Source organism: Scyliorhinus torazame, chromosome 3, assembly GCF_047496885.1.
Source record: "Scyliorhinus torazame isolate Kashiwa2021f chromosome 3, sScyTor2.1, whole genome shotgun sequence".
NCBI lineage: Eukaryota > Metazoa > Chordata > Chondrichthyes > Carcharhiniformes > Scyliorhinidae > Scyliorhinus > Scyliorhinus torazame.
In genome coordinates, this window is record NC_092709.1 from 76,715,790 (window position 1) to 76,733,700 (window position 17,911).

General features: G+C 47.3%; 1 protein-coding gene across 1 annotated transcript in view; it reads right to left on the reverse strand.

Moving 5' to 3' along the window:
* The window catches only part of alpk1 (alpha-kinase 1), a 217,095-nt gene that overhangs the window by 56,525 nt on the left and 142,659 nt on the right, over nucleotides 1–17,911 (reverse strand). Inside the window, exon 5 of the mRNA XM_072495881.1 lies at nucleotides 14,280–14,478. Coding sequence (XP_072351982.1) covers nucleotides 14,280–14,478 — 199 coding nt within the window. The remainder of the gene's footprint in view (nucleotides 1–14,279; nucleotides 14,479–17,911) is intronic.

Genomic DNA, 17,911 nt, shown 5'->3' on the forward strand with positions numbered 1-17,911 from the left:
TCTCTGCAAACGAGGCATTCTGATCCTTTGGATGATGTGGACCAGAGGTCTATGATCCAACTCAACAGTAAATGTTGGCAAGCTGTTGACATAATCATGAAATTTGAGGATGCCGGTGAGAAGACCTAAACACTCCTTCTCAATCTGCGCATATCTGGTCTCAGTGGGTGTCATTGCCCGTGATGCGTATGCTACTGGTACCCAGGATGACGTGTCGTCTCTTTGAAGCAACACGGCCCCAATGCCATCCTGAGTCACATCTGTGGATATCTTTGTCTCTCGGTCTGGGTCAAAGAATGCAAGGAAGGATGCAGTGGTGAGCTTGGCTTTCAGCTCCAGCCACTCTGTTCAATGCTCCGCCTTCACTCAAAAGCGGTTGATTTTTTCACCAGGTTGCGTAGGGCAACAGGTGTGTGTGGCCAAATTTGGGATAAACTTGCCAAGGAAATTGACCATTCCCAGGAAGCGCAGTACTGCCTTCTTGTCCTCAGGGACTTTCATTGCCTCGATGGCTTTAATTTTGTCTGTGTCCGGGCGCACACCATGTAGCGAAATCTGATCGCCCAGGAACTTCAGCGTGGATGTCCAAAAACAGCACTTGGACCTGTTTAGCTTGAGGCCATGTTTACGTATGCGTCGGAATACTTTCTTGAGTTGCGACACATGTTCCTCTGGGGTTGTGGACCAGATTATGATATCGTCAACGTAGACACAAATCCCTTCTATTCCCTCCATCATCTGATCCATGATGCGATGGAAAATCTCTGATGCCGAGATGATGCCAAATGGAATTCGGTTGTAGCAGAATCTGCCAAAAGGTGTGTTGAAGGTGCAGAGCCTTCTGCTGGATTCTTCAAGTTGGATTTGCCAAAATCCTTGGGATGTGTCCAATTTTGTAAAGAATCGCGTGTGTGCCATCTCACTTGTGATTTCTTCCCTCTTCCGGATGGGGTAATGTTCCCGCATAATGTTTTTGTTTAGATCATTGGGGTCAATGCAGATGCGTAGGTCCCCCGAAGGTTTCTTTACGCACACCATCGAGCTGACCCAGTCGGTTGGTTCAGTGACCTTGGAGATGATGCCTTTTTGTTGTAGACTCGTGAGCTTTGCCTTCAGGCGCTCTCTCAGTGGAGCAGGGACACGTCGTGGTGCGTGAACCACTGGCTTGGCATCAGGCCGCAGTAGAATCTTGTACTCGTACGGCAGCGTGCCCATCCCACTAATTACATCTGGGTACTGGGTTAGGATGTCATCGATGCTGGCTTGAAGATCCAAATGGGACGGCATCGTGGTGTAGACACTTTGAATGAGGTTCAGTTGCTTGCAGACGTGCGCACCTAGCAGGGACGCCCTGTCTGGTTTAACAATCTCGAAGCGTAAGCTTGCTTGTGTGTGACGGCTGTACACCTGCAGATGGCAGGACCCCAGTGCCTTAATTGCGTTTCCATTGTAGTCCAGGAGTTTGCAGGCAGCTGGAAGGACTGTGGGAGGCTTCTTGATTCTCTTGAAGTCCACCTGCAAAATCAGGTTGGCGGAGGCACCTGTGTCCAGTTTGAACTGGATGGGGCAGTGGTCGACCTTCATCACTGCATGCCATTCGTCCTCGGAATCCACTGCTAGGATTGATTGGACGCGATGTGTCCGGTGTGGCGTATTCGCACTTTGTAATAATGCCCACTCGGTAAGCGTTGTCCAGGTATTCATCATCTGGATCCATCGCACTGCCTGGATCAGAATCATGCATTCGGTGTTGCACACATCTGGTGCGCTGCTGTCGGAATTGGGAGCGCTGGCTCCTGACTGGTGGTGCAGATCTGCACAAGGCTCAATAGTGGTTTGGTTTCCCACAGTTTAAACAGCGTTTGCCTCTTGCAGGGGCAGTTTTTAAAGAAATGGGCGGTGCCGCAGTTCGTAAACGTCTTGACGCCGGCATCATGATGCTCAGTGCGTCGTTGCGCATGCGCGGTGCGGTTCTCGGACGTCTGCCCCTGCGTAGTGCAGTTTTCGGCCGCTTCGTGTTCCCAATCGCATTACGCATGCGTCGGGCTCCGGGAAGAACGGCCGAAATGGCCGCTTTTGTCAATGTGGAGGCGCTGCATCCAGGAGATGGCCTGACCACTCTCCACCTCGTGGGAGGCTTGTTTTTCACGTTCTGCCGTTTTGTACTGTGAATAGCGATTATTAGAGTGCTCATGCACAGTACACGTTTCAATCGCGATTGGCAGGGTCATGTGCTTGATTTTCAACAATTGCTCTCGCAGAGGATCAGAGTGGACTCCAAAAACGATTTGGTCTCTGATCATGGAGTCAGTGATATCACCGAAGTTGCAGGATTGCGCTAGCAGTCTAAGGTTAGTTAGATAGGAGTTGAAGGATTCGTCTTTACCTTGCATCCTCTGCTTGAAGATGTAGCTCTTGAAGATTTTGTTGGTGTCCACCTCGCAGTGGCTGTCAAATTTGTCCAGGATGGTTGGTACTCCATTTTGTCCTGCCCTTCGGAAAAGTGAAAAGAGTTGAAGATCTCTATCGCATGGTCACCCGCAGTGGTGAGTATTAGAGCTATCTTTCGAGCATCGGTCACGCCATTGAGGTAGGATGCTTCCACGTATAGTTGAAATTTCTGCTTGAATGATTGCCAGTTGGCACTAAAATTGCCGGTGGTCCTGAGCTGATGAGGAGCCTGAATTTTGTCCATTGTGCCTGTATTCAGTAGCTGGTTGTCACGGATCTTGCTGAGTTGAACTAAATAGATTGAACAATCACTCTTGTATCATGTTCTGTTTTGCTGCTTCAGATAACACAGGCTGCTACTTGATGCGGTCTTAACTAAAGGATGCTCCAGACTCTAAAATTAGTTCAACTTGTTGATTGAACTATTAACACAGTTCTTAAATGAGTTCAACTCTCTTCTAATCTAACTGTAGTAACTCAGTCTAACTGTACCAGCTTGCTCTAAGCCACGTGCTGGGGTGTGATGCTGCTTATCAACCCTGTCTGACTCTAGATGTCTGTCTGTGGAAAGAAGCAGGGTGTGAGTGCCTCATCCCTTTTATAGTGTTTATGTCATGCCCCCTTGTGGTGATATCACCACTGAGTGTCCTGACTGCCCATTGGTTGTGTCCTATTCTGAGTGTTCATTGGTTGCATGTTTGCATATCATGACAGTCATTATTCTCCCTATTTTTAATGTTTTGCTCCTTGATAATTGGTTAATTTCGACTTTCACCCCCTCCCAGGCAACTAAAATAATCTAAGCAATCAATTGCCAACTATACAAAACTCAGATCAATCAAATTTCAGTAAAATAAATTCTTCGAAGTAAAGTGACTATAACAAGGCCTCACACGCCCCATTGTACTGTCAGTAAGAGTAAAACCTTGGGCAGCACGGTAGCCTTGTGGATAGCACAATTGCTTCACAGCTCCAGGGTCCCAGGTTTGATTCCAGCTTGGGTTACTGTCTGTGCAGAGTCGGCACATCCTCCCCGTGTGTGCGTGGGTTTCCTCCGGGTGCTCCGGTTTCCTCCCACAGTCCAAAGATGTGCAGGTTAGGTGGATTGGCCATGATAAATTGCCCTTAGTGTTCAAAATTGCCCTTAGTGTTGGGTGGGGTTACTGGGTTATGGGGATAGGGTGGCGGTGTTGACCTTGGGTAGGGTGCTCTTTCCAAGAGCCGGTGCAGACTCGATGGGCCGAATGGTCTCCTTCTGCACTGTAAATTCTATGACAAAAAAAAAAACGCTAAAAATACATACAAAAAATGAACTGGCGGTAACAATTTTCCCATTTGTCTACAAGCAGTAGAGACAGTGCTGGACCTATGAACAACTTGTAATCTTGATACATTTCTCATCCAATGTTGCAACTTTGCTCCCCATCCAGTTAATTATATACTGAAGTCCAATTTAAATGAATAAGATGTACGTGTGCAGGATTTAATTCCTTTAAATAAAGGAATAAACAGAAACATGAGAAAAAGAGCGTGGACAGAAGAGGAAGAGAACAAGGGAGAGAGAACAAAAGAGAAAAAGCAGGTGTAGATTATATGGTCCCTCAAGCCTACTCCATCATTCAACACAATCATGGTTGCTCGACAGTTTCAACTCCACTTTCCCACCTGCTCCCCTTATCCCTTGATTCCCTGAGGGATCGAAAATTTATCTATCCCAGCTTCGAATATACTCAACGATGGAGCATCCACAACAATCTGTGGCACAGAATTCCAAAGAATCACAGCACTCTGAGTGAACAAAGTTCGCCTAATTTCAGGCTTAAATGATCAATCCCTTATCCTCACACTGTGGCCCATGTGTTCTAGATTCCTTGATCAGGAGAAACAACCTTGCAGTATCTACTCTGACAAGCCCCTTCAGAATCTTGTATAAGATGACCTCCCATCCTTCGAAACACCAGAGAGTGTAGGCCCAATTTACTCAGCCTCTCAGCATAGGACAGCCCTTTCATCCTAGGAAACATTCCAGTGAACTTTTGTTGCATTGCCTGCAAGGAAAACACATCCTTCCTTAGATATGGAAAGCAAAACTTCTCATGGTACTCCAGATGTGAATATGCGTGACACAGTGGTTAGCACTGCTGCCTCACAGCCCTCGGGTCCCGGGTTCAATTTTGGCCTCAGGTGACTGTCCTTGTGGAGTTTACACTTTCTCCCCTTGTCTCCGGTTTCCTCCCACAGTCCAAAGATGTGCAGGTTGGGTGGACTGGCCATGCTAAATTGCTCCTTAGTGTCCAAAGATGTGCAAGTTATGTTGGGTTACAAGGTTAGGGCGGGGCATAGGTATGGTTCTCTTTCAGAGGACCAGTGCTGACTTGATGGGCTGAATGGCCTCCTTCTGCACAGTAGGAATTCCATGTGGGTTCACTAAAGCAAAACTTATTTATGCTTGTACTCCAGTCTCTTTGCAATGTAGGCCAAAATGCAAATTGCCTTCCTAATTGCTTATTGTCACTATTTCCATGTTAATTTTGTGCTCCTTGTACAATTTTTAACATTTAAAAAAATTACACTTTCGAAAAAATGTCCTTTTTTGTCCTCTTTATTATACTCATTTTTTCTCACTCATTTAAACTTGTCTATATTTCTTTGCAGCCTCTTTGTTTCCTCATCTGAGCTTTCATACCCACCAAGCCTTGTATTGTCAGCAAACTTTGATATATTGTTCTTGGTCTCTGAATAACTCATTGGTATAGATTGGAAATGGCTGAGGCCCCTGTGCTAATCCTTGCAGCACTACATTGGTTACAGTCGGCCAATGTGAAAATGCCCTGTTTACCCCTTACTCTCTGTATCCTGTCTGTTACCTAATCCTCCATCCATGTTAACTCCCAGGACACTTATCATGCATATTAGCTTTTTATATGGCAGCTTATCCAATGCCTTTTAGAAATTCAAGTACACCTATCTACCTGCTTCCTTTATATATCCGAATAATTACATTTTCAAAAACCACTAATAAATCTGTTATTCAGACTGTCAGAAGTGCTGGCCAGAATTCTCAGGCCATTTAGCCGGCGGAATTCTCTGGTCCCGTTGGCTGCACACACCCTGCCGCGGGTTCCCAAGTGGCATAGGGCGGCTTCAATGGGAATTCCCCTTGACAGCGGCGGGCCAAAAGAATCCTGCCGCCAGCGGATGGCATGCCCCCTCCCATCATCGAGAAACATGTGGCTGAGAGGCCGGAGAATCCTGCCCGCTGTTTGATGGGTGAGTACTACGGCCGGGATTCTCCGACCCAGCGCTGTGTCGGAGAATCCCCGGGGGGACGTGAGAATCGTGCCCCGCCGCCGGCTTCCCCATTCTCCCCTGCCGATTCTCGGGCAGCCGCGAGATTCCCGCCGTGCCGGTCAGGGGCCGTTTATTGCTGCTCCCCTGGTGGTTCTCCGGGCCCCGATGGGCCAACGAGTTTGGCCGAGTCCCGCTGGCGTGGGTTACTCAGGTCCCACACGACGGGACCTGGAAGGTGAGTCTGTGGGGGCCGTCCTGGAAGGGGGGGGGGGGGGGTATCAGAAGCCGGCGGGGGCCCCCACAATGGCCTGGTCCGCGATCGGGACCTACCGATCGGCGGGCGGGCTGGTTCCTTGGGGGCCTATTTTACTCCACGCCGGACCCCTGTAGGGCTCCGCCTTATTGCCCGGGGGCCGGTGCGGAGAAGGGAACCCCCGCGCATGCGCGGAAATCACTCCGGCCGTTCCGTGCATGCGCGGAAATACGCAAGCCGCAGCGCGAATGCGCGAACTCGCGCGGGCTGTTCCGCGCCTGCTGGAACTGCAGGGACCACTGCGGGGCCGACTTAGCCCCCTAGGAAGGGGAGCATTCCCCATAATCGGGGACCGTTGACGCCGGAGTGGTTGGCATCGGTTTTCACGCTGGCGTGGGGGCATAGCCCCATTATTGGAGAATCCCATCCTAAATCTATGCTTTGTCTGCCGTCACATTAGGATGTAAAAGATCCCATAGCACTATATTGAAGAAGAACATGGAAGTTCTCCTTAATACCTGGCTATTACCTATCTCTCACCCTAAATCTGATCAGATCCAACGCGGATTATCTACCAATTATCTGCCTGCTGGTGTGGGAGCATACTTTTAAAAATTGGCTGCTGTATTTACATCGCAACAGTAACAGTACTTCCCTTGCTGGAAAGCACTTTGAAATCTCCTGAAGTTGTGAAAGATCTTACAAAAATGCAAGTATTTATTTGTTTATTAAATATGAACAATACTTCAATTTATAACACCATGAGATATTGAAACATTCCAAAGCAGAGAAGTGAAAGGATAGTAGTGATAAAAGTAAGCTCACTTTGGTCTTGCGATGCACCCTTCCCTGGTTGAGAGAATGGGCCCAAACCTTTTACCCATGTTGCTCTCCAACAAACTACTAGGAAGTCCCTGTGACTTCCTGGGCGCCATTCAGTGATCCCATTGTGCCTGGAGCAGATCTAGGTGCCACAGGTGAATCCCAAATTGGGCTCCACACCGATCGCAAGTCACCTGACTTCCCCAGCCTGGCGAGATCCGGAAATACCCGGATGCCGGATTCACCGGCGTCAAAGAACAAGAACAAAGAACAAAGAAAAGTACAGCACAGGAACAGGCACTTCGGCCCTCCAAGTCCGTGCCGACCATGCTGCCCGACTAAACTACAATCTTCTACACTTCCTGGGTCCGTATCCCTCTATTTCCATCCTATTCATGTATTTGTCAAGATGCCCCTTAAATGTCACTATCGTCCCTGCTTCCACCACCTCCTCCGGTAGCGAGTTCCAGGCACCCACTACCCTCTGTGTAAAAAAACTTGCCTCGTACATCTCCTCTAAACCTTGCCCCTCGCACCTTAAACCTATGCCCCCTAGTAATTGACCCCTCTACCCTGAGGAATCGCCTCTGACTATACACTCGTGTCTATGCCCCTCATAATTTTGTAGACCTCTATCAGGTAGCCCCTCAACCTCCGTCGTTCCAGTGAGAACAAACCGAGTTTATTCAACCGCTCCTCAGAACTAATGCCCTCCATACCACGGGTAGCACGGTAGCATTGTGGATAGCACAATTGCTTCACAGCTCCAGGGTCCCAGGTTCGATTCCGGCTTGGGTCACTGTCTGTGCGGAGTCTGCACATCCTCCCCGTGTGTGCGTGGGTTTCCTCCGGGTGCTCCGGTTTCCTCCCACAGTCCAAAGATGTGCAGGTTAGGTGGATTGGCCATGATAAATTGCCCTTAGTGTCCAAAATTGCCCTTAGTGTTGGGTGGGGTTACTGGGTTGTGGGTATAGGGTGGAGGTGCTGACCTTGGGTAGGGTGCTCTTTCCAAGAGCCGGTGCAGACTCGATGGGCCGAATGGCCTCCTTCTGCACTGTAAATTCTATGATACCAGGCAACATTCTGGTAAATCTCTTCTGCACCCTCTCTAAAGCCTCCACATCCTTCTGGTAGTGTAGCGACCAGAATTGAACACTATACTCTAAGTGTGGCCTAACTAAGGTTCTATACAGCTGCAACATGACTTGCCAATTCTTATACTCAATGCCCCGGCCAATGAAGACAAGCATGTCGTATGCCTTCTTGACCACCTTCTCCACCTGTGTTGCCCCTTTCAGTGACCTGTGGACTTGTACACCTAGATCTCTCTGACTTTCAATACTCTTGAGGGTTCTACCATTTACTGTATATTCCCTACTTGCATTAGACCTTCCAAAATGCATTACCTCACATTTGTCCGGATTAAACTCCATCTGCCATCGCTCCGCCCAAGTCTCCAAACAATCGAAATCCTGCTGTATCCTCTGACAGTCCTCATCGCTATCCGCAATTCCACCAACCTTTGTCTCGTCTGCAAACTTACTAATCAGACCAGTTACATTTTCTTCCAAATCATTTATATATACTATAAACAGCAAAGGTCTCAGCACTGATCCCTGCGGAACACCACTAGTCACAGCCCTCCAATTAGAAAAGCATCCTTCCATTGCTACTCTCTGCCTTCTATGACCTAGCCAATTCTGTATCCACCTTGCCACCCTGATCCTGTGTGACTTCACCTTTTGGCCTAGTCTTCCATGACGGACCTTGTCAAAGGCCTTACTGAAGTCCATATAGACAACATCCACTGCCCTACCAGCATCAATCATCTTTGTGACCTCTTCGAAAAACTCTATCAAGATAGTGAGACATGACCTCCCATTCACAAAACCTTGCTACCTCTTACTAATATGTCCATTTGCTTCCAAATGGGAGTAGATCCTGTCTCGAAGAATTCTCTCCAGTAATTTCCCTACCACTGACGTAAGGCTCACTGGCCTGTAGTTCCCTGGATTATCCTTGCTACCCTTCTTAAACAAAAGAACAACATTGGCTATTCTCCAGTCCTCCGGGACATCAGCTGAAGACAGCGAGGATCCAAAGATTTCTGTCAAGGCCTCAGCAATTTCCTCTCTAGCCTCCTTCAGTATTCTGGGGTAGATCCCATCAGGCCCTGGGGACTTATCTACCTTAATATTTTTCAAGGCGCCCAACACGTCGTCTTTTTGGATCTCAATGTGACCCAGGCTATCTACACATCCTTCTCCAGACTCATCATCCACCAATTCCTTCTCTTTGGTGAATACTGATGCAAAGTATTCATTTAGTACCTCAATCATTTCCTCTGGCTTCACACATAGATTCCCTTGCCTATCCTTCAGTGGGCCAACCCTTTCCCTGGCTACCCTCTTGCTTTTTATGTATGTGTAAAAAGCCTTGTGATTTTCCTTAACCCTATTTGCCAATGACTTTTCGTGACCTCTTCTAGCCCTCCTGACTCTTTGCTTAAGTTCCTTCCTACTTTCCGAATATTCCACACAGGCTTCCCAGCCTTTTAGCCCTGACAAATGCCTCCTTTTTCTTTTTTACGAGGCCTACAATATCTCTCGTTATCCAAGGTTCCCGAAAATTGCCGTATTTATCCTTCTTCCTCACAGGAACATGCCGTTCCTGAATTCCTTTCAACTGACACTTGAAAGCCTCCCACATGTCAGATGTTGATTTACCCTCAAATATCCGTCCCCAATCTAGGTTCTTCAGTTCCCGCCTAATATTGTTATAATTAGCCTTCCCCCAATTTAGCACATTCACCCTCGGACCACTCTTATCCTTGTCCACCAGCACTTTAAAACTTACTGAATTGTGGTCACTGTTCCCGAAATGCTCCCCTACTGAAACTTCTATCACCTGGCCGGGCTCATTCCCCAATACCAGGTCTAGTACAGCCCCTTCCCTAGTTGGCTGTCTACATATTGTTTTAAGAAGCCCTCCTGGATGCTCCTTACAAACTCTGCCCCGTCTAAGCCCCTGGCACTAAGTGAGTCCCAGTCAATATTGGGGAAGTTGAAGTCTCCCATCACCCTGTTGTTTTTACTCTTTTCCAAAATCTGTCTACCTATCTGCTCCTCTATCTCCCGCTGGCTGTTGGGAGGCCTGTAGTAAACCCCCAACATTGTGACTGCACCCTTCTTATTCTTGATCTCTACCCATATAGCCTCACTGCCCTCTGAGGTGCCCTCCCGTAGTACAGCTGTGATATTCTCCCTAACCAGTAGCGCAACTCTGCCACCCCTTTTACATCCCCCTCTATCCCGCCTTAAACATCTAAATCCTGGAACGTTTAGCTGCCAATCCTGCCCTTCCCTCAACCAGGTCTCTGTAATGGCAACAGCATCATAGTTCCAAGTACTAATCCAAGCTCTAAGTTCATCTGCCTCACCCGTAATACTTCTTGCATTAAAACATATGCACTTCAGGCCACCAGACCTGCTGTGTTCAGCAACTTCTCCCTGTCTGCTCTGCCTCAGAGCCATACTGGCCCTATTTCCTAGTTCTCCCTCAATGCTCTCACCTTCTGACCTATTGCTCCCATGCCCACCCCCCTGCCATACTAGTTTAAACTCTCACGTATGACACTAGCAAACCTCGCGGCCAGGATATTTATGCCTCTGCAGTTTAGATGCAACCCGTCCTTCTTATATAGGTCACACCTGCCCCGGAAGAGCTCCCAGTGGTCCAGATAACTGAAACCCTCCCTCCTACATCAGCTGTTTAGCCACATGTTTAGCTGCTCTATCTTCTTATTTCTAGCCTCACTGGCACGTAGCACAGGGAGTAATCCCGAGATTACAACCATAGAGGTCCTGTCTGCGAGAACTTGCCAGGGCACCGTTTAGCACTGGTTTCCACAAACATGGACCAAGCATGACAGCTCTTCGGGGGGCCTTGCAGGCCATTAGAGACCTGTGGGTGGTCGAGGACAGGCAACGTGGTACCCTGGCACTCCCTCTAGCATCCAGGCACCTTGGCACTGTCAGGGTGCCAGGATGGGAGGGCCAGGGTGCCAGGCTGGTAGTGTCATGGTGCCAGGTTGGCCTGGGGGACTTTGCCCTTAAGAGCAGAAGTGAGGGGGAGTGGGCAACCAGAGAAGGTGGGGGAGGGGGGGAGGGGGGGAGGGGGTGAAGTTGGTTGGGGGGGGTTCCTGAAAGTTGGGGGAGGGCTTAATATGTGGGGTCGAGAGATCGGGACAGGCTTCTAAACTGGCGCCCTGATTTGCGAGGAGCCGATTCTGCTGGCGAGTTCACCTTGCCGGTGCAGGATGAGTGTGGCCTCGGTGGGGAAGAATTCCTGGATGCCCCAAAAAATTGTAATTCTGTTGAATAGCGGGGTGATTGTTGGCACTGCAGCCGCCAAGAAACACTCCGCAGAGGGTCGCAAAGTGAACTTTAACTTTTGTCCGCTGAATCGCTCCCAGCTTGTTTCATCAATGTTGCAGCTCTCAAAGGGTTAAGCACAAAAAGTTGAAAATAGCTGAGGTTCAGTGGTAGCAGTTCCACTTCAGATAATTGAGCACAACATCCAGGCAGGCAAAGGAGCTGAACCCTGAAAAGGGCAGGCTGCGTAGATGGCAGGGTGGAAATTTGTGTCTCCCTGCATGCTGTGGAGCTTTGCTTTGACACGATTCTCACCCAGAAGTCAGTCTGATTGACAGGAGAGTAAGAAACGTCCATCAAAATGTCGTTGTGCACGGCCAGTATTCTCAGACCTCAGAATCGCAGAGGTTATCCCAGCACAAGGCTTTCAGGCTGCTGTGCTCGCATGCAGCCACACAGCCCAACAGCAACATTGACGGGATGCAATCTGGGGGAGACTGAGGCGGCAAATACATTGCTTGATGCTGCTAGTCGGAGTGTTTGGGAGGTTCTGATCCCTGATCTGCAGAAGTGTGAGGGGCTGGTTTAGCACACTGGGCTAAATCGCTGGCTTTTAAAGCAGACCAAGGCAGGCCAGCAGCACGGTTCCATTCCCGTACCAGCCTCCCGGAACAGGCGCCGGAATGTGGCGACTAGGGTCTTTTCACGGTAACTTCATTTGAAGCCTACTTGTGACAATAAGCGATTTTCATTTCATTTCAATCCCAGGGGCAATTCAATCCGCAGGGTTTAGGGTTTCAATCCCTAATACAGACGGGGCGGGATCTGAAGGAGGGACGTTGGAGCGGGGTTCAGGGGGCGAGTACTTACCTTCTCCTTGAACCTCTTCTCATCTCCTTTCGGCTGTCGGTTTTCCCAAACTGAGTTTGCCTAAGTTAAAGATGCAAAGTAAATCAGAGACTTCCAAGCCCACTCAAATAGTAAATGGGAAGTGAGTGTGCTGAAGGCAGGATGGTATCGGATTTAAGAATTTTAAAATGTTGACATCACAACTGGATCCTAACCAGCAGACGTTCGGAGTTAAGGTGCCCCCCCCCTAGAACTGATGGGAATGCTGCCATCTTTTGAGGGCGATGTCAAACCAAGGAACTGTCTGACCTCTCATGGTGACGTACATGCTCCCAGGGGACTGTTTCAAAGAGGAACTATGGGTGGGATTCTCCCGAATCCCCTGATGCCAGCGTAAAAAAATGGCGCGAACCACTCTGGCGTCGGGCCAACCCGAAGTTGCAGAATCCTCCGCACTTCACGGGGCTAGGCCAGCGGCGGAGGAGTTGGCACCGCGCCAACCAGCGGCGAAGGGCCAGCGCGAGTTGGCGCATGCGCAGAATCGTCGTTGTGGTTCTGCGCATGCGCAGACCGGCCGGCGTATTAATGCGCATGCGCAGGGGGTTCCTTCTCCACGCCAGCCATGGCGGAGCCCTACAGAGGCCGGCGTGGAAGGAAGGAGTGCCCGCACGGCACAGGCCTGCCCGCAGATTGGTGGGCCCCGATCGCGGGACAGGCCACCGTGGCCCCCCCCCCCCTCCCCCCCCGGGGCCGGATCCCCCCGTGCCCCCCCCGAGGACCGCACCAGCTGGCCAGTCCATTTCACGCCGGCGGGGCTGGCCAGAAACCGACGGCCGCTCAGCCCATTGGGACCCGGAGAATTGCCGGGGGAGGCGCTGCCAACGGCCCCCGACCGGCGTGGCGTGAACCCCGCCCCCGCCTGAAAACTGGCGCCGGAGAATACGGCAGCCGGCGTCGGAGTGGCGGGGCAGGATTCACGCCACCCCCCGGAGGTTCTCCGATCCGGCTGGGGGGCGGAGAATCCCGCTTATGGTTCTTCCTCGTCCTGGCCAATAGCTATATCTCAACCAACACATGAACACATTGCGGAACCTTGCTGCAGAATTTCCTATATTACAGCAGTGGCTAAACGTCAAAAGTACGTAATTGAACGTAAAGCATTTTAGAATTTTGTTATTTAATTATCCCTGAACAGGTAAGACTTCCCAAGTCACAAGCAACGCTGCAAAATAAAATACCTGTGGAGTGAAATCATGATAATATTGGAATATGAACACTTAACATGTTCTGTCCTCTAATGGGGGTTATCATTTTTATTGAACAAAAAAATGAATGTCTCTATTAAAATAGTGGGGAAAGAAATTACATTTGAATTATTGGCACATTCAAACATTAATATCACGCAAAAGGACTTCATTCAACTGAGAAAGATGACAAAGTTCCAAATTTACTGCTTTGAAAAGTGAGACAACATGGTTTTTAATGATTCATTGTGCATTCCATTTGCTATTATCCAATTTTGTTTCAATTTCCTGTGCCCTACTTTGACAATCTTTATTTCCTCCACTATTTTTCCCAGTACGTATAATACAAATTAAATGGATCCTTAACAACCACCTTTCTTTGTGGTGTCTAAGTAGCCGTTTACCTGCCTCTAGGTTTAACAAAGGCAATCTAAGAATCAGAAGAATTGTTTCAGTAATGATACCGTATAGTTCACAATTTAGTGGTATATAGAGACAACAAAGCAGTGGGCAATTCAGGTAACGCAGTGTGATAAACGTATTGGGTTACTTCAATCAGCCAGCAGCTGTATTGTTTGTATAGTCAAGTGGCCTTGCTGAAAAAAGTGAATTTGATGAAAGAGATAGGGAAAAACTGACAGAATACTAATCTGTTTTATTAAACTCTTGATCAGAAGTATAGCAATTCAGGCATCTCGTTTGAAATCGCAGGGTGCATTTGTGAGGGAACAAAGCCACCAATTAGTATTTTCCACACCCATTCACAATCACTCTACCCTTTTGGCTCAAAATCCTTTTCTTTCTGGGCCTTTGTGTCTGTTCAAAGGGTCAGCAGTGGGTTTGAAAAGATGGCACTATGCTCAGTGGAATGACATTCTCTCCCCCGCTCTCCCCTCCCCATCTGAAATAGAACAAAATGTCCTCTTGATTAGTCAAATACTTGTTAATTGGAGTTTCGCCACGGAAACAGAGAAAGATCAACAGGAGTTACGTCACCTGAATTTACAGACACTCGGGCCTGGCGAACAACCACCTGTGGCGCGATTGGTATTTCAAGGCGACGCTTGTGCAGGCCCTTGGCAACCTGCAGAAGTTTGCTGGATGCATCGACCCAGTATAGAAATCTGTCAATCAAAAAGACTGTGGCAGCTGCAGATGCATAGTCACCAACAGAGACGGAGGCTTTCAAAAAGACCTGCGGAGAGAAAATTTGCTTTAAATAAAATATATCTACACTGCAGATAAGTAGAAAATAAAAAAAAGTTAAGAAGTCCAATCATCAGCTCTGTACAGACAAGAAGGCAAAATCTTCACCACCGCGCTTGTACTGAATTTTAGATTTATCTGAATGGCGGGCTGACTCACCCTGAGTAGCATGATAGCAGAGAGCTATTGAAAAAAAGCTTTTAAGACACAAGAGATCCTGCCACAATGTTAGAAAAGATTAACGACACATATGCAATATATGGAAAATAATATGATGCAATATTTATTGGAATGCCATCCACTGAGCCTCCCCACCCATTCCCCACTCAATAAAACAAAATACAGTATCAATAATTCAAATTTAGCTACATGAGAAGCAATAAAAGTTTCATTGGTGATAATTTTGGGCAATACTGTAACCCGGAAATATTATGAAGAAGTCACTCCTCGTATATTGTTCCAGATTGTCATTTAAAGATGTATAACATGTATTATCCATGTTATGCTATTGCCAAAGTCAATGGTGTAAAGGTCCTTCCGGCTGATTCCCTTATTCCCCTTCCTTTAATTTTGCCATTATTATTTTTGATCTGTGGATGCTTAATGGATATGTATCTGTAAGTCGAGAGGTAGAGAGAATGAGGAATTCTAGAAATTGCAACATAGTGTATGGTACCGCTAGCATTGGACAGCAAGACCCAGACTTTTCGGCACCAAAGAGTTAGAATGGACTGAGTTTGATTGATTGGCTGGTGGCCAATGAATTGGCCAGAAGGGTGTATTCTACCAGTTAACAGATGGTGATTGGATACTGCTCGAATGGGATGATTTCCAGAGTTGACACCTGAAAGTACAGGGACAAGGACCTGCTCCTTCTCTGTCCAGAAAGGCTGTGGGTTGATGTATTTCTAACCTACAGAGAACCTGAATGAATGAATGCACAGGGAAACCATTACAGGCTGAAAGGAAGAACAAACAGCATTGCTGGCCACAGAATCTGCATGAATCTACAGTGAAAACCTCGAACTGAAAGCCTGGATTTAAGAAAGATGCTAGAAACAAAGACTCTTACCTTTTGCATTTTATCCTTATTATTTGCACCCCTCTCTCCCCCTCTGTGTTTGTCTGTCTTATGTGTGTGCATGTATAAAGGGTGGGGACAAGTTAAAGTGGGGAATTAGGAATTATATAACAGTTAACCAGCTGTATTTACTGCATATTTCATTATTGTTCTTGTTATAAATAAGAAATAACTGTTGTTTAAACTTACAAACCTGGTAACTCTAATTATTGGGCAGCCAAAGGTCAAAGACTTCGGTTATTTTTCTAAGAATTATTTAGTAATACAATTGTGTTGCGACTCCAGGTCAAGTGGGGCTGGAATTGACCACGCACTAGCCCAGGATGCCATAACAATAAGTTAATAGGGATATTGGTCAACAACCAGATTTCACTTTGGCCCTGCTTTCAGTGCTGTTTGAAACACCTGGATGTGAATTACTATTCCGACTAATTCTCAGGTGAACAATGGACTGCTTAATGATCAGTAGTGGTGGCAATATCCAAAATGAGACCAACAGAGCCAAACATATTGATCATTATTTGCATTTATTTTTAAGTAGACTGGGGATGATCACCTTCAACCAAGTCCAACAAAGAATTACGTGACAGAAGAGGGTTGGAATAGGGGCAAAGCAGACCAATGGATAATGTTTGCATTACAAACAACTACCTTAATAATTGTAAAAAATGAATTGAGTACTCTAAATTTATTTTTTTTAAAAGGAGATTCTGTAATCCAGTTCAGATTCTGAAAATTATCACATTCCAGTGAAGAGCTCCACAGTTGGTAACTTGGACAAAATGCAGACAATGTGATATTCAAATAAAAATAGGAGAACCTTTTTCAGGGTGGCACAGTGGCGCAGTGGTTAGCACTGCTGCCTACGGCGCTGAGGACCCTAGTTTGATCCCGGCCCCGGGTCACTGTCCGTGAGAAGTTTGTACATTCTCCCCGTATCTGCATGGGTTTCACCCCCACAACCCAAAGGTGTGCAGGTTAGGTGAATTGGCCACGCTAATTGACCCTTAATTGGAAAAAAAATTATTGGGTACTCTAAATTTAAAAAAAAAGAGGAGAACCATTTTCACTCAGTGCCTGACTGTTCAGCTGTTACGTTCTACATAATTTAAAAATTTTGTTTTGATCCCCATGGAGATCAACCAACCAAAAGGACTGAATTTCCCAAACGACCTCAACAAGAAAGCTAATGTACAAGATTTCACCTTTTATAACTTTTACTTTAGCAATCACACCAAATCAACATAAATTATACATGAATTAACAGGAAAATTGTGGTCAAAATAAATATTACAAATTGCACATAAATATCAGATATAACAAATATCATGGATCCACTCAGCCTTTAGACACTATTTCAGACACAAAGTCCTACTCAGCTCTGAATTTGCTCGGATAGAATTCCAGCTCCCTTTCCTTGAGGATTTAGCTCTTGATCGTCAGCTGACAGCAGCCCACTGCCAACCCCAGTTCCGTGGGCACTGTCTTCAGCAAAATGGTGCACTTCTGCAGAACCTCCTCAGTCTTGTTCATGGCACATTTGATGGTGAGGATCTCCCAGAAAATCCTTAATCCAAGCCCTCAGTGGTCACTCTGTGCACCATATGGCCAGTTCTGGTTAACAGTTACTTAAAAAAAATAACTGAAGCAGCTGCAGTCACCTTTTAAAAATCTCCGTTCTCAGATTTAACTTTACTGTTCATGTCTTCCAACTTGTCCATGCGGTGGTTTAAGCCAGAACGGTCTGTGTCCTTTATCTGGTCTCAACCAGTTTCAGTTTCCCCAGCAACCTGAAGTTTTAATTTCAATTTTAGGTTTAGGGCACGATTCAACGGAGACATTTCCAAGTGTCATTTTGGGTGCGTTTGGCGGGGTGTTCCTCAATGCCGTGTTGGTGTGATCGCAGCCCATGAAATTCTCACCATTACTGGCTGCCTCGCCGTCTGATTCGCTAGACTTGTGCCTCAGAGTCTCGCCACTAATAAGGGGGAACTGCTTTTTAGCATTCCCACACCATTCACTGCCAGTCAACACACAAGCATGGCAGCGCGCAGATCTGCTCCGCTCTTTGTGGTTGCTGACCTGGCCAGGCTTCTTATAGTAGTAATAATCTTTATTAGTGTCACAAGTAGGCGTACATTAACGCAGCAATGAAGTTACTGTGGAAATCTCCCAGTCGCCACACTCCGGGGCCTGTTTGGGTACACAGAGGGAGAATTCAGAATGTCGAATTTACCTAACAAGCACGTCTTTCGGGACTTGTGGGAGGAAACTGGAGCACCTGGAGGAAACCCACGCAGACATAGGGAGAACGTGCAGACTCCTCACAGACAGTGACTCA